The 25,503-nt window shown below is 47.4% G+C and overlaps 1 protein-coding gene across 2 annotated transcripts in view; it reads left to right on the top strand.

Annotated features, from left to right (window-relative positions):
• Window positions 1–25,098, top strand: part of LOC143807452 (adhesion G-protein coupled receptor G1-like) — a 56,258-nt gene extending 31,160 nt beyond the window's left edge. For both annotated transcript variants that reach the window (XM_077289013.1, XM_077289014.1), the window contains 11 exons: window positions 4,937–5,015; window positions 5,102–5,216; window positions 5,314–5,436; window positions 5,511–5,627; window positions 13,804–13,837; window positions 14,266–14,366; window positions 14,582–14,700; window positions 14,801–15,066; window positions 15,140–15,248; window positions 15,332–15,600; window positions 24,641–25,098. In XM_077289013.1, the coding sequence (XP_077145128.1) occupies window positions 4,937–5,015; window positions 5,102–5,216; window positions 5,314–5,436; window positions 5,511–5,627; window positions 13,804–13,837; window positions 14,266–14,366; window positions 14,582–14,700; window positions 14,801–15,066; window positions 15,140–15,248; window positions 15,332–15,600; window positions 24,641–24,786 (1,478 nt within the window). In that variant the 3' untranslated portion in view covers window positions 24,787–25,098. The remainder of the gene's footprint in view (window positions 1–4,936; window positions 5,016–5,101; window positions 5,217–5,313; window positions 5,437–5,510; window positions 5,628–13,803; window positions 13,838–14,265; window positions 14,367–14,581; window positions 14,701–14,800; window positions 15,067–15,139; window positions 15,249–15,331; window positions 15,601–24,640) is intronic.
• The last annotated feature ends 405 nt before the right edge of the window (window positions 25,099–25,503 follow it).

Raw genomic sequence — 25,503 nt, 5'->3', positions numbered from 1 at the left:
CTGGATTAGCCCTAACTTTTCCACACCACCAGATGATGACAGCGCATAAAGTGTTTGTAATATTCAATATTTGAAGGAGGCCCATCAGTTGTTGTCTTTCAGGGGTCCATGGATAGCCCTCCTTATAATTTCTGTCTGGCCTTGCACTTTCTGTAAAGCTTTTATGACTGTATGAGTAAATCAACTACTATTAAAATATTTTAGTTCAAAACATTATAGATTCAGTGACTCATCCATACAGTTTATCACGGTTATTGTTACGTTACGGTGGTATGTAAAACTTACAAAAAGTGTAGAAAAATATTTTATTATCAGATTACTCATCCATACAGTATTGCGTGCTTTATGTCACATTTTTATGGTATATAACCATGGAAAAAAGCATTTGAGAATGTTGCTTGTTTCTTCACATTTCTTACTCATACACTATTCTGTGTTCTGGGGTACATTTTTGTGATATACAAGACTCAAAAAAATAATTAAAAAATTTTGCAGGGTTCCATTCCTTAGCCATACAGCATTATGTGTTCTTGGGTACATTTCGTTGGTATATAACCCGCAAAAAACTGTCAAAAATTTTTATAATGTGTGCACACGTTGCAGATTTGGTGCGTTTTTGTCACTTTTTTTTCTGCATAGATTTGTGACCAAACATGAATCAAAACCTGATGCTAGCAAAGTGACTGAAAACGCTGCCGTGTCATGCACACATAGAGTATTTTTATCATGCAGATTTGGTGCTGAAAATAATCTGCTGCATGTCAGTTCTCGGTGTTTATGCATCCTGTGTTTTTCACCATTCACTTCACTCAAATCAGGGAAAAATGCACTCAGAACGCACAGAAAATGCGTATTGTTCCTGTCAGGCGATGCAGAAATGTTCCTCCACGTGTGCACATCCCCATATTGGTATTATATTGCTCTGCTCCCCATAGCCTATTCCATGGTCTGGAGGACATCTCCTCGGTAGATAACCCTCAGACGTGCATAGTCATTATGTGTCCAGGAGACCAATACATGACAATGTGACCAGATGTGTATGAGGCCTCCTCTATGTCTAATACAGGGTGGATCCGATCTCTCCTCTATGTCTAAGGGCTCACACTCACCTGCAAGAAACTCGGATGAGTCTCGCATGTTAATACCCAGCACTGCTGCCGGCACTCAGATCGGAGCATGCGGCCACATAGGAATACATGCAGCCGCACGCTCCGCTCCTGAGTGCAGGCAGCAGCGCGGGGTATTGACGTGCGAGACTCATCCGAGTTTCTCACAGGTGAGTATGAGCCCTAATACGGGGTGGATCTGATCCCCATACCTCCCAACTTTCGAAGATGGGAAAGAGGGACAAAGTTTGCGGCACGCAACGCGTGGCGCGGCAAATTTTAGGCCACGCCTCTGACCACACCCATTCATAATTAGTCACACCCATATCCACGTCCCAACCACACCCATTTAGCACTGCTGAGCACACTGTTTCATAAAGAATAATTATAAACAAAAAAAAATATGGCCACACAGTGCTCCATACTGTATAATGGCCACACATGATGCTCCATACTGTATAATGGCCACACATGATGCTCCATACTGTATAATGGCCACACATGATACTCAATACTTTATAATGGCCACACATGATGCTCCATACTGTATAATGGCCGCACATGATGCTCCATACTGTATGATGACCTGACCGCACATGATGCTCCATACTGTATAATGGCCGCACATGATGCTCCATACTGTATAATGACAGCACGTGATGCTCCATACTGTATATTGGCCGCACATGATGCTCCGTACCGTATAATGACCGCAGATGATGCTCCGTACCGTATAATGACCGCATATAATGCTCCGTACCGTATAATGACCGCACATGATGCTCCGTACCGTATAATGACCGCACATGATACTTCGTACCGTATAATGGCCACACATAGCTACTCCTACACACACGGCTCCACTCCGTACACCTCGCACACACACGGCTCCGCTCCATACACCTCATACACACATGGCTCCACTCCATACACCTTGCACAGACATGGCTCCGCTCCATACACCTCGTACACACACGGCTCTGCTACATCCACACTGTAAACACCTCCTGACCCCACACAAGGCAGCATACTTACCTCATCCAGCAACCAGCACAGCCGAGTCCTGCAATCCACGGAGGTCCCGATCATGTGACCCCTGACTCCTCCCCCTGTGACCTCATCACAGGTCCTGTGCGGACAGAGCAGCCAATATGTGGTGTAAGGCTCTGTGGGTGCAGGGATGACCAGCTGATATGTACTGCACTGCATACGGAAGGGTAAGGGGCATGGCTTAACACAAGGGTGCGTGTCGGCTGCTTCTCCTGCTGTCTGCGGGAAGCAGAGTGTCCCGTGCTGGACAGCAGGGCAAAGGCTCAAAACTGGGACAGTCCCGCACAATGAGGGACGTTGGGAGCTATGGATCCTTCCTCTATGTCTAATAGAGGGTGGATCCGATCCCTCCGTTATATCTAATAGGGGGTGGATCCGATTCCTCCTCTATGTATACACTGTCTGCAGAATTATTAGGCAAGTTGTATTTTAGAGGATTATTTTTATTATTGATTAACAACTATGTTCACAGTCAACCCAAGACTCATAAATATCAAAGCTTAATATTTTTGGAAGTTGGAGTGGTTTATTTTTAGATTTGGCTATCTTAGGAGGATATCTGTTTGTGCAGGTAACTATTACTGTGCAGAATTATTAGGCAACTTAGTAAAAACCAAATATATTCCCATCTCACTATTTTCACCAGGTAAAACAAATATAACTGCACAAAATTTAGAAATAAACATTTCTGACATGCAAAAACAAAACCCCCAAAACTTAGTGCCCAATATAGCCCCCTTTCTTTATGATGACACTCAGCGGCCTTCCATCCATAGATTCTGTCAGTTGCTTGATCTGTTTACGACCAACATTGCGTGCAGCAGCCACCACAGCCTCCCAGACACTGTTCCGAGAGGTGGACTGTTTTCCCTCCCTGTAGATCTCACATTTTATGAGGGACCACAGGTTCTCTATGGGGTTCAGATCAGGTGAACAAGGGGGCCATGTCATTATTTTATCTTCTTTGAGACCTTTACTGGCCAGCCACGCTGCGGAGTAGTTGGAGGCATGTGATGGAGTATTGTCCTGCATGAAAATCATGTTTTTCTTGAAAGATACCGACTTCTTCCTGTACCACTGCTTGAAGAAGTTGTCTTCCAGAAACTGGCAGTAGGTCTGGGAGTTGAGCTTCACTCCATACTCAACCCGAAAAGGTCCCACAAGTTCATCTTTGATACCAGCCCATACCAGTACCCCACCTCCACCTTGCTGGCGTCTGAATCAGAGTGGAGCTCTCTGCCCTTTACTAATCCAGCCTCTGGCCCATCAAGAGTCATTCTCATTTCATCAGTCCATAAAACCTTTGAAGAGTCAGTCTTAAGATATTTCTTGGCCCAGTCTTGATGTTTTACCTTATGTTTCTTGTTCAAAGGTGGTCGTTTTTCAGCCTTCCTTACCTTGGCCATGTCCCTGAGTATCGCACACCTTGTGCTTTTTGTTACTCCAGTAACGTTGCAGCTCTGAAATATGGCAAAACTGATGGCAAATGGCATCTTGGCAGCTTCACTCTTGATTTTCCTCAATTCATGGGCAGTTATTTTGCGCCTTTTTTGCTTCTTGTGACCCTGTTGGCTATTTGCCATGAAACACTTGATTGTTCGGTGATCACCCTTCAAAAGTTTGGCAATTTCAAGACTGCTGCATCCCTCCGCAAGACATCTCACAATTTTGGACTTTTCAGAACGCGTCAAATCTCTCTTCTGACCCATTTTACCAAAGGAAAGGAAGTTGTCTAATAATTAAGCACACCTAATATAGGGTATTGATGTCATTAGACAACACCCCTCCTCATTACAGAGATGCACATCACATGATTTACTTAATTGGTAGTTCTCCCGAACAGCTTAGAGTAGGACAACATGTATAAAAAGTATCATGTGATCAAAATACAACTTGACGAATAATTCTGCACACAGTGTAATAGAGGGTGGATCTAATCCCTCCGTTATGTCTAATAGAGGGTGGATCCAATCCCTACATTATGTCTAATATGGGGTGGATCCGATCTCTCTTATGTCTAATACGGAGGGTCACAACCTGGCTTCTCCGAACGTCTCCATGGAGCCAGGTGACCCTTATAGCTAATAGGGGGTGGATCCGATCCCTCCTCTATGTCTAATAGAGGGTGGATCTGATCCCTCCATTATGTCTAATAGGGAGTGGATCCGATCCCTTCATTATGTCTAATGGTTCACTTTTCTTTATTATTAGCCTATTTCTTAGAGTGTCAGCTAGATTGAAAGATCCTGTCTCCTGCTGCAATTCTGTGTGACAGAGGAGGAGGGAGGGGGGTAAATGACCCTCTCTAGTGTGCCATATAATTTTAATATTTTCTATGACAGAGGGAAAGGACATAGTGTAGTCAGGAGGGACAGCGTGTAGGCAGGGGAGAGATCTAGAGTAGGCATATGAGGGACTGAGGTTAAGGAGGAATGGGAAGTAGTGAAGATAGGGGAGGAACTGAGCTAAGGAGTGAAGGGACCTAGTGTATGTGTAGGCCGGGCAGGGACCAAGAGCATAAGAGGAAAGGCTGACAATGTTCTACTTAGAGGTGTGGAGGACCCGAGCAGAGATCCTGGCACCAGCAGGACCAAGAACATAAGAGAAAAGGTAGACAATGTTCTGGTTAGAGGTGTGGAGGACCCGAACAGAGATCATGGCACCAGCAGGATGATATGTATTGCTTCTTATCATATTTTAGACTTTTTCAGTCTGTTATTGAGATGATGGGGGTTGTGCTGCTAGGGTCCATATTGATCATGGCACATCTTGTCTTGTAGATATGAGGAGTGTAGATCACGAGATCTTGCAAGTTGCCGACTATCTGGACAAGGAGCGTTTCTCTGGCAATGGGCGTGTGTAAGTCATTCCCTGCAGTTGGAGAGGCACGTGGAGCCAGGCGTACCCCTCACCCATGGCGTACCCCTCTGTTCTGTCACTTTCAGGCTCCGTGACTGGATTGAATCAGTGCTTTCCCAGGTGACATTTGATGAGGAGACACACCATTTTGGGAAGGGTCCTCTGCAAGCGGTGGTGTATAAGCTGCACTCGGCCAATGTGGTGAGTTGGGTAATGAGTGGCATCTCTGTGCCCTGGATTGGACCATGGGGACGTGGTACAGCGCTGTGGTCATGTAACCGATGTGTCTCCCCTACAGCTCTCTTCTCTTCCCGATCGTCTGGGCATTTCTCTGTCTTTTCCTAAACAGTTGATGGAGACTGTGGTCCCCGGGACCAGGCTGCAGGTAGTGCGGATGCTTGCCGCCAGTGCACTCTTCCAGGTGAGATACCAACATGGCACGGTAACGGGGTCCACAGAGCCAAGAATCACTGACTGTCATATCTGTGCACACAGGATGCTGCAAACAGCACGGTCATGGGTAATCGTGTGGTCGGTGTCACCCTGGAGGGAATACAGGTCTCCAATCTTACTGAGGATATTGTCGTCACCTTTCACCATCAGCCTTTACAGGTAAAGGCGGTGCTCGGAGCTAGACTCTTAAGAGAGGGCTTAATGGAGACCCCTCAGCTAGCGACCAAAAAGAACCACAGATGGTGGAGGCGGTCAGACATCGACCGAGATAGAAAATGCATCTGAAGACGTGGGCCTCTGTGTGCCCATCCTGTACCCAGCTTCTGGGGACCCCCCACTCTTCACTGCACCTGGTCACAAACCTCTCCTCGTTGTGTCCGTCCTGAATAAAAGGAGGACAAAGAAGCCTCTGGAGGTTTATGTGGGGGGCACATACTTTTCTCCATATTCATGTCTATGGATGTAGATGAGGGCAGAGAAGCCCCCTAAGGTGGATTTGGGGGGCACATACTTTCTCTATATTAATGTCTATGGATGTAGATGAGGACAGAGAAGCCCCCGGAGGTGGATGTGGGGGGCACATACTTTCCTCCATATTAATGTCTATGGATGTAGATGGAGGAAAGAGAAGCCCCTGGAGGTGGATGAGGGGGGAACAATATGCTTCTCAGTACAGTTCTGTGCAAAAGCTTTAGGCAAATGTAGAAAAAATGCATCAATTCAACCAATGGATGACGGAGGCGACGGGTATTCAACAGAGATTGATGACGGAGGCAACGAGCAGTCACCAGATAGTGATGAGGGAGGCGACAGCGGGTACCAGAGACGTATGACGGAAGCGACGGGCGGTGACCAGAGATTGATGATGGAGGCGACGGGCAGTCACCAGCTACAGATGAGGGAGGCGTCAGGCGGTCACCGGAGACTGATGAGGGAGGAAACGGGCGGTCACCAGAGAATGATGAGGGAAGTGACGGGCGGTCACCAAATACTGATGGGATTTACATTTCTATTTTCTTCAGTTTGCATTTTCTTGATATTTCTTCTACAGAGCTTCTATTTGTGGTATCTTTTTACTTTGCCACATTTTTTCTATACCTGCCTACAACTTGTGCACAGTACTGTATTATTATGATTATTATTATTATACCACCATTTGTTCCATAGCGCATTACATGTGATTAGGAGTATACATAAGTACAATAATTAATCATGGACGATACTATTCACGATTGGTACAGGAGCAGAGGACCCTGCCCGCAAGGGCTCAGTCTACAAGGGATGGGTGAGGATATAATGTTGTGGGCAGAGCCAGTCGTGGTAGGGTGGATAGGGGGTTACTTCAGATTGTAGGCTTCTCTGGAGATCTAGGTCTTCAGATTCGTTTTGAAGGTTTCCACGGTAGGCGAGAGTCTGATATTGTGAAGAACTGACCTGAGTTGCAATAGTGATATTGCAACCACTAGGGGCAGCACTGGCAGGTAGTGTAGTCAGGATATAGCCAGAAGTCGGTACACGGAGCAGCAGTATAGTTGGGAGGATAAGCAGAAATCGTAGTCAGGATATAGCAAGAGGTCGGTACATGGAGCAGCAGTATAGTAGGGAGGATATGCAGGAATCATAGTCAGGATATTGCCAGAGGTTAGTACATAGACCAGCAGTATAGTTGGGAGGAAGAGCAGGTAATGTATTCAGGATACAGCCAGAGGTTGGTACACTGAGCAGCAGTATAGTTGGTAGGGTAAGCAGGTAATGTAGTCAGGATATAGCCAGAGGTCGGTACACGGAGCAGCAGTATAGTTGGGAGGATAAGCAGTTTACGTAGTCAGGATATAGCCAGAGGTCGGTACATGGAGCAGCAGTATAGTTGGGAGCATAAGCAGGAATCATAGTCAGGATATTGCCAGAGGCTAGTACATAGACCAGCAATATAGTTGGGAGGATAAGCAGGTAATGTAGTCAGAATATAGCCAGAGCAGCAGTATAGTTGGGAGGTTAAGCAGGTAATGTAGGCAGGATATAGACAGAGGTTGGTACACGGAGCAGCAGTATAGTTGGGAGGATAAGCAGGAATCATAGTCAGGATATTGCCAGAGGTTAGTACATAGACCAGCAATATAGTTGGGAGGATAAGCAGGTAATGTAGTCAGGATATAGCCAGAGTAGCAGTATAGTTGGGAGGTTAAGCAGGTAATGTAGGCAGGATATAGACAGAGGTTGGTACACGGAGCAGCAGTATAGTTGGGAGGATAAGCAGGAATCATAGTCAGGATATTGCCAGAGGCTAGTACATAGACCAACAATATAGTTGGGAGGATAAGCAGGTAATGTAGTCAGGATATAGCCAGAGCAGCAGTATAGTTGGGAGGTTAAGCAGGTAATGTAGGCAGGATATAGACAGAGGTTGGTACACGAAGCAGCAGTATAGTTGTGAGGATAAGCAGGAATCGTAGTCAGGATATAGCAAGAGGTCGGTACATGGAGCAGCAGTATAGTAGGGAGGATATGCAGGAATCATAGTCAGGATATTGCCAGAGGTTAGTACATAGACCAGCAGTATAGTTGGGAGGAAGAGCAGGTAATGTATTCAGGATACAGCCAGAGGTTGGTACACTGAGCAGCAGTATAGTTGGTAGGGTAAGCAGGTAATGTAGTCAGGATATAGCCAGAGGTCGGTACACGGAGCAGCAGTATAGTTGGGAGGATAAGCAGTTTACGTAGTCAGGATATAGCCAGAGGTCGGTACATGGAGCAGCAGTATAGTTGGGAGCATAAGCAGGAATCATAGTCAGCATATTGCCAGAGGCTAGTACATAGACCAGCAATATAGTTGGGAGGATAAGCAGGTAATGTAGTCAGAATATAGCCAGAGCAGCAGTATAGTTGGGAGGTTAAGCAGGTAATGTAGGCAGGATATAGACAGAGGTTGGTACACGGAGCAGCAGTATAGTTGGGAGGATAAGCAGGAATCATAGTCAGGATATTGCCAGAGGTTAGTACATAGACCAGCAATATAGTTGGGAGGATAAGCAGGTAATGTAGTCAGGATATAGCCAGAGTAGCAGTATAGTTGGGAGGTTAAGCAGGTAATGTAGGCAGGATATAGACAGAGGTTGGTACACGGAGCAGCAGTATAGTTGGGAGGATAAGCAGGAATCATAGTCAGGATATTGCCAGAGGCTAGTACATAGACCAACAATACAGTTGGGAGGATAAGCAGGTAATGTAGTCAGGATATAGCCAGAGCAGCAGTATAGTTGGGAGGTTAAGCAGGTAATGTAGGCAGGATATAGACAGAGGTTGGTACACGGAGCAGCAGTATAGTTGGGAGGATAAGCAGGAATCGTAGTCAGGATATAGCAAGAGGTCGGTACATGGAGCAGCAGTATAGTAGGGAGGATATGCAGGAATCATAGTCAGGATATTGCCAGAGGTTAGTACATAGACCAGCAGTATAGTTGGGAGGTGTGATAAGGGAACAGCTGCCATCTTGGATGGGCATACTAGCAGAGATTGGCGTGACTCCATTTTGTCTCCTGGTCACAGGTCTGCAGAGAGGAGTGCTCCTGGCCCCCACCTTTTCTAATGAATAAAGTTCCTTTTAGTATGGTAATGGGCTGAGTACCATGTAGCAGGCAGTTGGCATTTCAAAGCCTGAGTGAGGAAGCCACACCAGCAGGGGACATAGAGGTGCCTGAGGGGCTTAATTAAAGCACGCATGTCAAGTGGCCACAGGATGCACATCTATTATGGTATTATGGCTGTCCAGTCGAACCGTCCCCAACATGGAATCGTGAATTATGGACGCATCCTCCGAGGTACCGGCTCATAAAAAATATCCCCCTCGCCCTAAAGAAATTGCGCATCTGACAGTGCGACTCCCGGGCCCGTGGGAGCTCTGAAACCCGAGATATAGTGATCAGCCTCCCACAGCGACCGAATGGGTCCAGGTTTGATCCCTGTACGACCGGCAGAACAAACCACATGCGCTGCTACTGCCCGTGTACTGATCCGATCATCCTGAGAGAAGTTATCCCATTTATTAAATATTGTAATAAATCTTGCAGGGAGGCAGAGCTCAATAATCTTGCAATGAAGGAAGTGCAGTACCAGATTTAAGTAGAGTGCTCAATCAAGAGATCACAGGGTAAGCCAATCAAAAACTTAAAAACTTGTGGTGGAGACATCAGGAACAACACAGGTACTAGTATCTAATTTAGTAAGGAACTGTCTAGTGAGCTGAATAGCTTCTGCCTGGTGCACAGGAGCTGCTGGGTTCGAATCCTGACATATGTTGGGGTAGAGAGTTCCAGAGTAGGGGCGATCTACGGGAGAAGTCTTGTGTGTGATTATGGGAAGAGGACATAAGAGGGGAGTAGAGGATCAGAGGTTGTGTGCAGGTATCCGGAAATTAGGTCACAGATGTATGGAGGACACAGGTTGTGGATGGCTTTGTATGCCATGCTTATGTTATTAAACTGGAGACTGGGCAATGGGGAGCCAGTGAAGGATTTGGCAGAGGGCAGAGTCTGGGGAATAGCAGGGGGGACAGGTGGATTAGTGGGGTAGCAGAGTTTAGTATAGATTGAAGGGGTGCAAGAGTGTTAGAGGGGAGGCCACGGAGCAAGAGTTTACAATAGTCAAAGTGGGAGATGATGAGGGCATGTTCCAGTGTTTTTGCAGGTTCTTGATTGAAGAATGTGCAGATACAGGAAATATTTTTGAGTTGGAGTCAGCAGGAAGCGGAAAGGGCTTGGATATGTGGTTTGAAGGAGAGAACAGAGTTTAGGGTTACCCCAAAACAGCAAGCTTGTGAAACTGGGGAGAGTGGGAAACCGTTGACTTTAATGGATGGGTCTGTTGTGGGGGTTGAGTGAGATGAAGGAAAGATTATGAATTCTGTTTTGTCCATGTTGCTTTAGAAATCTAGCAGAGAAGGATAAAATACCAGACAGACATTGTGGGATTCTAGTTAGTAGGGAGGTGATATCTGGTCCAGAGATGTAGATCTGTGTGTCATCAGCATAGAAGTGATACTGAAAGCCGTGAGATTCTATGAGCTGTCCCAGGCAGAAGGTGTAAATGGAGAAATCAGGGGCCTTTGGACTGAACCTTGGGGGACACCGACAGATAGGGGGAGAAGTGAGGAGGTGGTGTGTGAGTGGGAGACGCTGAAGGTCCAAGATCCAAGATAGGGCCATGTCTGTGATGCCAAGAGATGAGAGGGTCTGTAGTAAGAGGGAATGGTCTACTGTGTCAAAGGCAGAGGACAGGTCCAGGAGGAGGAGGACAGAGTAGTGTTGCTTGGATTTGGCGGTTAGGTCATTAGAGACTTTAGTCAGGGAAGTAACAGTGGAATGATGCTGTCCAAAGCCAGATTGTAAGCGGTCAAAGAGGGAGCAGGATTAGAGGTGGAAGGACAGTTCAAAATGGACGTGTTGTTCCAGTAATTTTGAGGCATAAAGGAAAAAGTGATAACAGGTGACCCACAAAGTATGGATCAAGGGAGGGTTTTTTGAGGATGGCTTTCTCTGATGCTAATCTTGTGATTGAAGAACGAATCAAAGTCTTCAGCTGAGACGATGGAGAGAATTGAAAGTATTGAATAGCTCTTTAAGGTTGCGAGACAGGGAGGATATGAGAGATGAGAAGGTTTATTTTGCTTCAGTGAGTGTGGACTTGAAAGTAATGAGGGACTGTTTGAATGCGATGAAGTTCTCGATGGAGTGTGATCTTTTCCATCTCTGCGAAGCAAGCCTAGAAGCCCGTCACAGTTCTTTAGTCAGGCTGGTGTGCCAGGGTTGCCTGTTCAGTGTGCCAACTTTGGTATGTGCAAGAAGGGCGACCAAAGCAAGAGCTACAGCTGTTGTGTTATATAAAGTGGCTACAGTGTCTGCACTGTGTAAGGAACGTACTTCTCCCTATAGACATGAGTGAAGATCGAGGTGATTGAGATTACTGTGAGGGTGTGCAAGTTTGTAGAGTGGGGATTGTGGACCTGGAGAGGAAAGGGAAGATAATGTGAGTAGGTTGTGGTCAGAAAGAGGTGAGGTGAGTTAGAAAGGTTAAATAGGGAGCAGAGGCGGTTGAAGATGAGGTCAAGTGTGTGGCCATCTTTGTGAGTGGCTGTGGAGGACTACTGAGCGAGGCAGAAGGAGGAAGTGAGAGTAGCTTAGAGATTGCTAAGTGGGAAGTGTCGATGGGAATGTAGAAGTCACCCATGATAGTGGGGATGTTTTGGAGAGGAAATGAAGTAGCCAGGTGGTGAAGTGGTCGAAGAAGGTGGTGACTGGCCCTGGGGAGCAGTAAATGACAGCCGTTTGGAGGTTTTAGGGGGAGTAGAAGCGCACACAGTGCACCTTGAAAGAAGGGACAGTAACAGTAGGTGGCAGTGGATTTGGGGTGAAGGAGCGGTTATCTGACAGGAGAAAAACTCCACCATGCTTGCTACTGGGGAGGGGTGTGTGAGAAAGATGGCATCCACCATACGAAAGTGCAGCCGCAGAGGCTGTGTCTGAGGGGGCGAGCCAGGTATCGGTGATGGCGAGGAAGGAAAGTTTGTTAGTAATGAAAAGATCATGGATGTAGGAAAGTTTGTTGCAGACGAAGCGAGCGCTCCATAGAGCTCCTGTTAGTGGGACTGGGGAAGCGGGAGCTGGGCAGATGAGTATAAGGATAGAGAGGTTATGGAGAGTTGTGATAGAGTGTGGATGGAAGGTAGAAGTGACTATAGGGTTGTGGTGAGGAGGACGGGATTGGAAGAGATGTCACCGGCAGTGAGGAGGAGCAGACAGTGATAGCAGGTGGGAGCAGGAGAGGACAGGAGGCGGTAGGTGAAAGCAGGAGAGGGCCAGAAGTGGGAGCAGGAGGTGGCGGGTGGGAGCGGACATGAGGTGGCAGGTGGAAGAGGGCAGGAGGTGGCAGAGAAGGAGAGGACAGGAGGGAGCAGGTGGTGGGAGTGGTCAGGTTGGAGCAGGAGGTGGCAGGTTGGAGCAAGAGGTGGCAGTGGGATAGGGGAGGAGGTGGCAGCGGGAGGGAAGGAGGTGGCAGGTGGGAGCGGGCAGGAGGTGGGAGCGGGAGAGGGTAGGAGCGAGAGGGCAGGAGGTAGGTGGGAGCAGGAAAGGACAGGAGGTGACAGGTGGTGGGAGCGGGAGAAGGCAGGTGGTGGGAGAGGGCAGGTGATAGTTTGGAGCAGGAGAGGTCAGGAGGTGGCAGGTGAGAGGGCAGGAGATGGCATGTGGGAGCGCGAGAGGGCAGGAGGTGGCAGGTGGTGGGAGCGGGACAGGGCAGGTGGTGGGAGCGTAAGGAGAGGTGGCAGGTGAGAGGGCAGGAGGTAGGAGCAGGAGAGCACAGGAGATGGCAGGTGGGAGCAGGCGAGCATAGGAGATGGAAGGTGGGAGCGGGAGAGGGCAGAATGTGACAGCAGGAGAGGACAGGAGGTGACAGGTGGGAGCGGAGAGGGCAGGAGTGAGCGTGAGAGGGCAGGAGATGGCAGGTGGGAACAAGAGAGGGCAGGAGGTGGCAACGGGTGAGGGCAAGAGGTGGGAGCTGGAGGGAGCAAGAGGGCAGGAGGGAGGTGGCAGCAGGTGGTGGGAGCGGGAGAGGGCAGGTGATGGGAGCGGGCAGGAGGTGGAAGCTGTGAGCATGAGTAGAGGAGGTAGCAGGTGAGAGGGCTGGAGGTGGGAGCAGGAGATGGTAGGTGGGAGCGGGAAAGAGCAGGAGGTGGCAGGTGGAAGCAGGTAAGAGGTGGCATGTGGGAGAGGGCAGGTGGTGGGAGCAGGAGAGGGCAGGTGGGGGGAGCGGGCAGGAGGTGGCAGGTGGGAGCAGGAGGGGGGCGTGTAGGAGCGTGAGGAGAGGAGGTGGCAGGGTAGAGGGCAGGAAGTGGGAGAGGGCAGGAGGTGGCAGGTGGGAGCGGGAGAGGGCAGGAGATGGCAGGGATGAGCGTGAGATGGCAGGAAGTGTCAGGTGAGAGCAGGAGGTGGCAAGTGTGAGCGGGAGAAATCAGGAGATGGCAGGTGGGAGAAAGAGGACAGGAGGTAGCAGGTGGGAACAAGAGGGCAGGAGATGTCAGGTGGCAGGACGGAGGGACAGATGGCTAATTTCTAGGGGTCGGGATTAGGGGGTTAGTATAAAGTTAAGGACTATGGGGGTGACCGTGACAACAAACACATTGTTTACTGTAACTAAGTATCCAATTCCCTTAAGCTTCCATCATGGATGGATGGGGAGCACATACTTTTCTCTGTATATTTCTGGGATGTGGGGGGGGGAACTTTACTTTTTTTCTGTATATACACTGACATGTGACTCATGATTTCTCATTCTTTCGCCCCAGGTGAACTTGTCTCTGCTCTGCGTGTTTTGGGACGGTGAGTGGTGCTTCCTGCTCGTTTGGGGTAACTTCTTGGGGATGCCATTATCCAATATCTCAGTAGTGACAAATAATAATAATAATAATTTTATTTATATAGCGCCAACATATTCCGCAGCCCTTTACAAATTATAGAGGGGACTTGTACAGACAATAGACTTTACAGCATAACAGAAATCACAGTTCAAAATAGATTCTAAGAGGAGTGAGGGCCCTGCTCGCAAGCTTACAAACTATGAGGAAAAGGGGAGACACGAGAAGTGGATGGTAACAATTGCTTTAGTTATTTGGACCAGCCATAGTGTAAGGCTCGGGTGTTCATGTAAAGCTGCATGAACCAGTTCACTGCCTAAGTATATAGCAGTACAGACACAGAGGCTATTAACATGAAGTGTATGACAAATGATCCTATGTTCGTTCCCACAGAGTTATCAGAACAGTGGAGGACGGACGGCTGCCGCTCTGACCCCGTGGCGGGGGGCACAGACTGTAGATGTAACCACCTGACATACTTTGCATTATTAATGGTGAGCTATGGAAAAGTCACTGAGAAATTACTAATAAGCACCCACAAACCCTACACGACCCGGACCCCCACAAACCCTACACGACCCAGACCCCCACAAACCCTACACGACCAGGATCCCCACAAACCCTACACGACCAGGACCCCCACAAACCCTACACCACCCGGACTGTCACAAACACTTCCCAGCCCCCGCTGAGCTGTGTTGTCGTTTAGTGCCCTCCTGAGTTGATCTCTGAGCTCCATCTGGTGTCGCTGTCGGTCCTGACATTTGCCGGATGCAGCGTCTCCGCTCTCTCTTGCATCTTCACAGTCATCTGGATCTTCTGCTCCAGGTATAGTGCTCCGCGCGCTGATGTGTTACACGTGTTTGTGCTGCGCGCTGACGTGTTACATGTGTGCAGTGCAGAACTATGACACTCTTTTTCGTGACAGGAAGGTGTTGGGGAACCCCACATTACAGATTCACATGCACCTGCTGGTGGCCGTGCTACTCTTGGATCTGAGCTTCATTCTGAGCGCCGTGTTGGGTGCTCTGCAGCAGCACAGCCTCTGTGTTGGTTCTGCAGCTGCTCTGCACCTTGCTCTGCTCTGCACTTTTTCCTGGATGGCCATTGAAGGCTTCAATCTCTACCGTCTGGTGGTGAAGGTGTTCCTGGCCTCCGCGGTCACCACTATGCGGCTGGCCCTGGTGGGCTGGGGTGAGTCCTGGCTTGTGTTGTGCAGTCTGTGCTGGTTCGGGGGAGATGCTGAGCCTTGTGGGATCTTTGGCAGGGGTCCCGCTCCTCATTGTGGCCATGCTGATGGTGATGGATCTGGAGAATTATGGTGTTTATCACCTCCAGGTGGAGCGACCATCGTCCCCCAACTCCACCGCCACCATGTAAGTTCTTCCAGTCACCAGTCACCGTCATGGCCGACTCGTCCTCCGACTCTCGCTTACATTTGTGCTCTGTTTTCTCGTAGTTGTTGGCTGACTAAGCCAATCATCCACCAGGTGCTGAACCTGAGCTTCTGTGCCGCCATCCTCCTGTTTAATGCCTGTATGATGGTGGCCATGACCCGCTGCGTCCTGAGACTGTCTGCACACAAGCGGGCAGAGAAGAACCGCCATTGTGTCACACTGCTTGGGCTCAGCTGCATGCTGGGGCTGCCGTGGGCTCTGGCCTTCTTCTCCTACGGAGCCCTGTACCTGGCGGCCCAGTATCTGTTCAGCATTCTGAACACCCTGCAAGGTGAGACATCAATTCCCGTCCCCACAGGTCAGGCATACCTTGTGCTTGGTAGCACGATACCATGGCAGAGACAGCCCCACGTGACGGAGGCCACAGGTCAGAAGTGTTACCGCTCCATGTGATGGAAGCCACCGGTCAGATGTGTGACCGCCCCATGTAACGGAAACCACAGGTCGGACATGTGACTGCCCCAGGTGAAGGACACAGGTCAAACGTGTGTCCACCCCACGTGACGGAGACCACCAGTCAGACGAGTGATAGATAATATATATATATATATATATATATATATATACTGTGTATATATATATATATATATATATATATATATATATATATATATATATATATATATATATACTGTATATACATATATATACACACACACACACACACACACAGGTCTAGAAATCTTTGGATGGTGTCACAAGTTTTGACATTTTAGCCGTTTAACAGAACACATTCGGGATCCAGTCCTTTCACCTTTCACTTCACTCTGAGGGGTTTCACATCCTGATTGGAGGATGGGGTTAGGAAGTATAGCTCTGTAATATGGTTCTGCCTCTTGTTAAGTGGACCAGAAGTAATTGGACAATTATCTCAAACACTCGTAAATGAGATGCATGAGCTTTTCCCTCATAATACATCATCAGTTAAGTAGGTAAAAGGTCTGGATCGAATTCCAGGAGCAGAATTTGCATTTGGAAGGTCTTGCTGTGAACCCACAACATGCGGTTAGAGGAGAAACAGACCACCATTAGGCTGAAAAAAATAAGAAATCCACCAGAGAGGCCAAATCAACAGTTTGTACATTCTGCCAAAAAAGATCACCCTGTTGAGCTCAGGAACTCAAATGAATGGATGTCCACAGACGACACCAGTGGTGGATGATTGCAGAATCCTTCCCATAGTGAAGAAAAACCCATTCACAACATCCCCCCCAAGTGAAGACCACTCTCCAGGAAGTCGGGGTCTCAGTACCCAAGTCTACCATAAAGAGAAGACGTTATGAGAGCAAATAACGAGGTTTCACCACAAGGGGCAAACCATTAATCAGCAGGAAGCTTAGAAAGGCCAGATTAGACTTTACAAAAAAAAATAAAAATTCTAAAAGAACTAAAAGAAGCCAGCCCATGTTAGTCTCAGCAGTTGAGATGCATCTTCCAAGCTGATGGTCCGGTTGGGCACACGGCCATGCCTGCACAAGGACAGCTGAGGGACTGAAAACCACAGGCAGGTAGGTGGGATGTAGGAAACCACAGGCAGACGGAAGACATTTAGGAAACCGCAGACAGGTGGGATGATGGAAACTGCAGGCACACAATATAAAAGCTAGATATAAGAGGGCACCACCATATATAAGAAATCTGGGATCTACAAATCACATAGTGTAAGCAAGATGCATGAAAACAAAGCGAATTTAAAAGTGATCAACCAAGAATATAAAAAATAGCAAACTGCAGGCAGACAAGTGACTGCCAGGATATGACAGCCAAGCAGGCAGGATGCTGGAAACTGCTAGCAGGTGGGAGACAACCAGGAGACCACATTCAAGCAGGTGGAATACTGGAAACCACTGGCAAGTGGGAAACGTCCAAGAGACCACAGGCAAGCAGGGGGGAGATGTCCAGTAGACCACAAGCAAACAGGAGGGAGACATCCAGGACACTGCAGATAGCAGCTGAGCAGGTCAAAGAGTGCAGCGCAAGACAGAGTCTAGCAACACGGAAGTCTTAAAGCGAACCTGTCACCCCCAAAATGGAAGCTGACCTAAGCCCACAGCATTCTGTAATGCTGTAGATAAGCCCCCGATGTATCCTGAAAGATGAGAAAAAGAGGTTAGATTATACTCACCCAGGAGCGTTCCCGCTGCGGTCTGGTCTGATAGGCGTCGTGGTCCAGTCCAGGCCCTCCCATCGTCATAGGATGACGTCCTCTTCGTGTCTTCACGCTGCGGCTCTGGCGCAGGCATACTTTGTCTGTCCTGTTGAGGGCAGAGCAAAGTACTGCAGTGTGCAGGTGCCGGGCCTCTCTGACCCTTCCCGGAGCTGCAGCGTGAAGATAAGAAGAGGACGTGATTGTAAGAAGATGGGAGGCCCCAGACCGGACCGCGACGCCCACCGCAGTGGGACCGCCCCTGGGTGAGTATAATCTAACCTCTTTTTCTCAACTTTTAGGTTACATTGTGGGCCTATCTACAGCATTAGAGAATGCTGTAGATAAGCCCCTGATGCCGGTGGGCTTAGCTCAACTTCCATTTTGGGGGTGACAGGTTCCCTTTAATATATGCCCGAGTGAATACTCACTTGAGATCATGTGGAAAAACCCAACATGGAGTACAACAGAGTCTAGCGGACCAAGGTGATGGAAGCAAGGTATGGCTCTGGGACAGATGCATAACAGTACCCCCCTCTTAGGGCCCCTCTCAGATGAATCCATAATGGAAGAAGGCGGATGCTTGACATGAAATTTGCTGAGCAACATTGGAGCATTTATGTCCATTTTTGGTACCCAACATCTCTCTTCAGGGCTGGATACCTTCCAGTCAAGCAAGTAAAGGAGTTTACGACAAACCTTCTTACAGTCAAGATCTGATTGATCTCACACTCCGCGTTGGAATCATAAGCGGGAGCAGGGACAGACTTGATCATAGGAGTGAAACTATTGAAGACCAGAGGGCATAGAAGAGAACCATGGAAGGCATTACAGATTCTCAGAGTAGAAGGTAGTTTTAGATGGAAGGTAACCAGGTTAAGATGCTAAATGGCACCAATGAACCTAGGTGGCAGGTTTTTTTTGTATTTTTTTTAAGAAACCTTCAGTAGAATGTTTTTTGTGGAGAGCCATACCTTTATCTCCAGGGGCGATGTTGGGCACAGTTAGAAGGTGTCTATCTCTTCTTAGCGCTTGCTGCTGCAGCTAAATTACCTTGTACCTCCCAGTTGTTATGGATGTCCTGATGTTCACCGCTGGAAGTGGACCTTTAGCTGGAATAGGTAGAGGGAGACGAGGTTCTCGGCCGACCACTGTAACAAATGGAAATCTTCTGGAAGACAAATCGAATTATGGGCAAATTCGGCCTAGGGAAACAGGTCAGGTGTCACGTCGCTGCAATACAGGTAATTGCAAGCTCCATTAGGTGGCAATAGAGTGGAGGGGAAACTGCACACAGCAGAACCACACCTGCAATGCAGCGGCAAAGCCCCCACCAGGTGGCAGCAGAATAGTCAAAACAAGCCAGGTCAATATAAGACCGTAGCGCAGTACAAAGGGAATAAGCAAACACAGGGTCAATAACAAGCCTAGTGGGTCAGTACCATTAAGGAGCCGATATGCCAAAAACAAGAGACAAAACAACAGGTCAGGGTCCAAGTAGAGTAAAAAAACCAGAGGGTCAATACACAAAAGGGAAACACAGTCGGAAAGGGAAGAGGGGATAAAAAGACATGGGTTCAGTAAGCGAGCAGCAGGACAAATCAAGGAAACGGGGTCAGCTACTCACGCAGTAGGCAGAAGCTATAACTGACAGTCTGCAGGACACAGCGGTGATAAATAGCAAACCTGAGACAAGACTGAGGCTGAGAAAGTTAAGCCCTGGCATGAACAGACCGGATAAAGGGGAAGACAGGACTCAAAACCCGGTCTGGATCATGACATCAGACAAATTATTTTGGTGGGAGTTGGAGAATATTCGCAAATATTGTTCCATAGACAGATTAACTCTTTCATTTTGTCCATTACTTTAGGGTGACGGGCTGAGAATTCCAGGGAAACTTAAGTTCTTGTGGGCATCCTCAAGAACCTGGAAACAAATTGTATACCACAGTCTGAGACTATATGAGCTGGAGGGCCATGAAACTGGAAAATCTCTGACTAATGCTTGAGCCAGCTGTGGCATGGATGGAATACCTGGTAGAAGCACAAAATGAGACAGCCCAAACAGTAGTGAAACCCTGTGCATTGGGAAGATCGGTGACAAAGTCCAAAACGATCTCAGCCCAGTTCATTGCATAACCCAGAAGGCATCACTAGAAATTCATAGTAACTATCGTGGGTATTGAATGATGTCTTCAATTTATCTCCCTCTTTGATGATTGTGCTGCGAGTTATAGAATGGTATTTATCAGGGAGAAATGCAAAATTCTACTTCTGGTCAAGAAAAACAAAAATTACATCTATAGAATGGGAGGAATAGAACTAAGTAACCGCAAAAAGACTTGAGTATACTAATAGATCAGAGAAAGCACATGAGTCAACAGTGTGATGCAGCAGCAAAAAATGCAAACACCGCTCTAGGATGAATTAAGAGAAGCATAGAGTCTAGATCATGAGAATAAATTATCTCCCTCTATTCCTCCTTGGTCAGGCCTCATCTGGAATACAGTGTCCAGTTCTGGGCACCACATTTTAAAAAATACATTGAAAAACTGGAGTCCAGCCCATTATTGCTGCAAAGCCTCACAATGGAGGAGACCAGCGATGGTGACGTCCATGGCCTCCAGACTTCAGGCCATCATTACTGCAAAGCCTCACACCGGAGGAGACCAGCGCTGGAGACGTCCATGGCTCCCAGACTTCAGGCCGTCATAGTGCAAAAGATTCTCTAAAAGGGTTAAACATGGACATTATATTAATGGGAAAGTGAATTTGTCCAATTACTTCAGAGCCCATGAAACGAGAAGGATTTGAAGAAAAATGGCTGCCAATCCTAAATGTTTCACAAGAGGTTTCAGGGTTAATTAGAGGGGTTGAACAGAAAGTCTCCATTTCAATTGCAAAATAATTGACCTGCAGAGCTGCAATCACTAGGATTCATTACTGAACAGAAAAAAGGAAATAATTCAGCTCACCCTTATGATGGTATTCTCACAGCCCATGAAAATTTTAATCCGAGAACAGAAACGTCTCTGCTTGACGCCAGGTACTTGTGCATGAAAATGAAGGTATCCAGCTCAGGAAATAAAATCAAAAGTCTTTATTTGGACAAGTTAAAAAATAAGCTGCTTGACAAACTAGTGCATACCGAAGGAAGGGATGTCTTGAGTGACTGGACGCGTTTCGAACACGTATAGTGTTCTTAATCCTCAGTAACGTGTTTGAAACGCGTCCAGTCACTCAAGACATCCCTTCCTTCAGTATGCACCAGTTTGTCAAGCAGCTTATTTTTTAACTTGTCCACATAAAGACTTTTGATTTTATTTCCTGAGCTGGATACCTTCATTTTCATGCACAGGATTCATTACTGGACAAAGATTTCTGGGCCTAGCTGTGTATATACTGTGCAGAGTTATCGTCCGTCTACGTGTCTGCCCTATATATACTGTGAGGGGCTATCGGCCGTCTGTGTGTCTGCTGTATATAAACTGTGTGGGGTTATTGGCCGACTGCGTTTCTGCTGTATATCCCCTTCACAACATTCACCGTACTATTACGGCGCATGTCATGTCTCCCCCTTTGATGTGGGCTCCGGCGGTGAGCCCACATCAAAGTCGCGACATGTCAGCTGTTTTGTACAGCTGACATGTGCACGCAATAGCGGCGGGTGAAATCGCGATTCACCCATCGCTATTAACTAGTTAAATGCCGCTGTCAAACGCTGACAGCGGCATTTAACTACCGCTTCCGGCCGCACGGTTGGAAATGAGCGCATCGCCGACCCCCGTCACATGATCAGGGGTCGGCGATGTGTCAGGATGGTAACCATAGAGGTTCTTGAGACCTCTATGGTTACTGATGCCGGCCTGCTGTGAGCGCCACCCTGTGGTCGGCGCTCATAGCAAGCCTGCATTTCTGCTGCATAGCAGCGATCTAATGATCTCTGCTATGTAGCTGAGCCGATCGAGAGGTGCCTGCTTCTAGCCTCAAATGGAGGATATTGAAGCACGGCAAAAGTTAAAATAAAAAGTTTTTAAAAATATGAAAAAAATAAAAAAAAATATAAAAGTTTAAATCACCCTCCTTTCGCCCCATCCAAAATAAAAAAAAAATAAAAAATCAAACCTACACATATTTGGTATAACCGCGTTCAGAATCGCCCGATCAATAAAAAAAAACATTAACCTGATCGCTAAACGGCGTAGCGAGAAAAAAAAATTAGAAATGCCAGAATTACGTTTTTTTGGTCGCTGCGACATTGCATTAAAATGCAATAACGGGCAATCAAAAGAATGTATCTGCACCGAAATAGTATTCAAAAAATAAGCCCTCAACCGACCCCAGATCATGAAAAATGGAGACGCTACGGGTATAGGAAAATGGCGCTTTTTTTTTTTTTTTAGCAAAGTTTTGAATTTTTTTTCACCACTTAGATAAAAAAGAACCTAGACATGTTTGGTGTCTATGAACTCATAATGACCTGGAGAATCATAACGGCAGTTCAGTTTTAGCTTTTAGTGAACCTAGCAAAAAAGCCAAACAAAAAACAAGTGTGGGATTGCACTTCTTTTGGCAATTTCACCGCACTTGGAATTTGTTTCCCGTTTTTTAGTGCAAGACATGGTAAAACCAATGGTGTCGTTCAAAAGTACAGCTTGTCCCACAAAAAATAAGCCCTCACATGGCCATATTGACCGAAAAATAAAGTTATGGCTCTGGGAAGGAGGGGAGTGAAAAACGAAAGCGCAAAAACGAAAAAGGGCCACAGCGTGAAGGGGTTAAATACTGTGTGGCATTATAGACTGTCTGTGTCTGCTGTATATACAGTTGGGCTCAAAAGTTTACATACCCCGGCAGAATTTTTGCTTTCTTGGCCTTTTTATCAGAGAATATGAATGACAACAAAACTTTTTCTCCACTCATGGTTAGTGGTTGGGTGAAGCCATTTGTTGTCAGACTACTGTGTTTTCTCTTTTTAAATCATAATGACAACCCAAAACATCTAAATGACCCTGAGCAAAAGTTCCCATATCCTGGTGATTTTGGCCTGATAACATGCACAGACGTTGACACAAATGGGTGTGAATGGCTACTACAGGTAACATCCTCACCTGTGACCTGTTTGCTTGTAATCAGTGTGTGTGCATAACAGCTGAGTGAGTTTCTGGGATCCAGACAGACTCTTGCATCTTTCATCCAGCCACTGAAGTTTCTGGATTGTGAGGTATTGGGAAAGGAATAGAATTGTCAACTGATCTACGGGAAAAGGCAGTTGAACTGTATAAAACAGGAAAGGGATACAAAAAGGTATCCAAGGAATTGATAATGCCAGTCAGCAGCGTTCAAACTGTGATTAAAAAATGGAAAATCAGGGGCTTTGTGAAAACAAAACCACGGTCAGGTAGACCAACAAAAATGCCGTCCACAACTGCCAGGAAAATTGTTCGGGATGCAAAGAAAAACCCACAAATAACAACAGATAAAATACAGGACTCTCTTAAAACTAGTGGTGTGGCTGTTTCAAGATGCACAATAAGGAGGCACTTGAAGAAAAATGGACTGCATGGTCTTGTCGCCAGAAGAAAACCATTACTGCGCAAATGCCACAAAGTATCTCTCCTACAATATGCAAAACAGCACAGAGACAAGCCTCAAAAACTTCTGGAACAAGGTAATTTGAAGTGATGAGACCAAAATTGAACTTTTTGGCCACAACCATAAACGTTACATTTGGAGAGAGGTCAACAAGATCTATGATGAAAGGAACGCCATTCCTACTGTAAAGCATGGAGGTGGATCGCTGATGTTTTGGGGATGTGTGATCTACAAAGGCACAGGAAACTTGGTCAAAGATGAAAAAAAGATGAATACAGCACATTATCAGCAAATACTGGAGGCAAATTTGCAATCATCAGCCTGGAAGCCGCGCATGGAACATACTTGGATGTTCCAACATGACAACGATCCAGAACACAAGGCCAAGTCGACCTGTCATTGGCTACAGCAGAACAAAGTGAAGGTTCTGGAGTGGCCATCTCAGTCTCCTGACCTCAATATCATTGAGCCACTCTGGGGAGATCTCAAGCGCACAGTTAATGCTAGACAGCCCAGGAATTTACAGGAATTGGAGGCTTTTTACCAAGAAGAGTGGGCAGCTTTACCATCTGAGAAAATAAAGAACCTCATCCACAACTACCAAGAAAGCAAACATTCTGCCGGGGTTTGTAAACTTTAGTGAACAATTGTATAATGTTATTAGGCATCTGTGTGTCTGATGATGTTATCACTGATGGTCTCTGGTGCCGTCAGCCCAGAAGGTGAATCCTGAATATAATAAGTCACCGCAGGGCTTTTTTTTTTTAGAATTTCCCTGTGTACAGAATTTTTGACGACTAATGAGAAACGTGAATTCTCCGGTTGAATTAATTATTTTAATTTCTATATCGCTGACATATTCGCCAGCACTTTACAATTTTAGAGGAGACTTGTAGAGACAATAAAGACATTACCGAATACCCATAACCAGGAGGAGTGCGGGCCGTGCTACTCCAAGCTATGAATTGTTTCTTTCCATCTGTTATAGTAATAAGTGTAACCTGTGAGCCCTCGTACAGTGATGGCCCCCGTGTGGTAACCCCCAAGTCCTCGTACAGTTATGGCCCCCGTGTGGTGATAGCCCCATGCAGTGGTAACCCCAGAGCCCCCATGCGGTGATGGCTCACATGTGGTGGTAACTCCTGAGCCCTCATGCGGTGATGGCTACCATGCGGTGGTAACTCCTGAGCCCCCGTGCGGTGGTAACCCCCGAGCCCCCATGCGGTGGTAACCTCCGAGCCCCCATGCGGTGGTAACCCCCGAGCCCCCATGCGGTGGTAACCCCCGAGCCCCCATGAGGTGATGGCTCCTGAGCCCATGGAGTGATAGCCCCCATGCGGTGGTGGCCCCTGTGTGGTAACCACCGAGTCTCCGTGCGTGATCAGCCCCACGTGGTAATGGCTCCTGTGTAGTGATAACTCCTGAACACCCATGTAGTGAAGCCCCCTGTGCAGCAATAACCTCCTATCAACTGTGTGGTGCCAACCCCCGAGCTGCCTGTATGGACGGTGAATGCCCATAGGTGATATTTGCTCTCAGTAATGGCCGCTCTGCCTTTTCCTCTCCTCAGGTCTCTTCATCCTCCTGTGGTATTGTGCTTTGTCGCAATCTTCTGCTAAGAAGCAATCCCACTCCTCAGACTGTACGAGTGCTACCCCAGCCTCCCCTCGAGCCGAGCAGCCCCTCAGCAGCGACCACAAGAAACTCCTGGGATGATGGGGTCAGCGGGTCCCACCTGCCCCCTCGCCCCACCACACGCACTTTATATGAATGGTAGCACTGGATCCATGGACAGGAGATTGGTGTCGCTTGTGTACCTGCTGGTCAGGTGTGGACTGGTGCACAGTGTGAGCTGTGGGGTCCCACATTATATCATGGTGTACTCACTGCTAGGACTTCCAGCTGCAGATGGAGCATTTCAGAGCCCCCAGGTGCCAGCAGAACTCTAGATTTTCCATGTTTGTGGCCTTTTTACTTCTGATGATAGAAATGTTTTCTGCTATTGTAACTTATAAAGAGATTCAAATCAAAGCCCATTGTCACGCATAGTGTAGGAAAGACAAAGTGCAACACAAAGGGATAAGGGGATGGGAGCACAAACACTAGGGAAGCGGGGAGTGGAGACCCCTAGGTAGATCTAACCTCACCCTGTCTGCCCTAAGCATCCCAATATAGGTTCAGCACCTATCGCCGAGCAGGATACCCAATCCCTGCCTGACCCTAGCAGTAAGCCCTGCTGGTCGATCCCCACTATCACTAAAGACAGATGGGATAGACAAATAAGGACAACACTTAGGGTACCGTCTCACAGTGGCACTTTTGTCGCTACGACGGTTCGATTCATGACGTTCCAGCGATATCCATACGATATCGCTGTGTCTGACACGCAGCAGCGATCAGGGACCCTGCTGAGAATCGTACGTCGTAGCAGAT

Source organism: Ranitomeya variabilis, chromosome 2 (assembly GCF_051348905.1).
Source record: "Ranitomeya variabilis isolate aRanVar5 chromosome 2, aRanVar5.hap1, whole genome shotgun sequence".
In the NCBI taxonomy this organism is placed as follows: domain Eukaryota; kingdom Metazoa; phylum Chordata; class Amphibia; order Anura; family Dendrobatidae; genus Ranitomeya; species Ranitomeya variabilis.
This window is presented reverse-complemented; position numbering and strand designations above follow the sequence as displayed.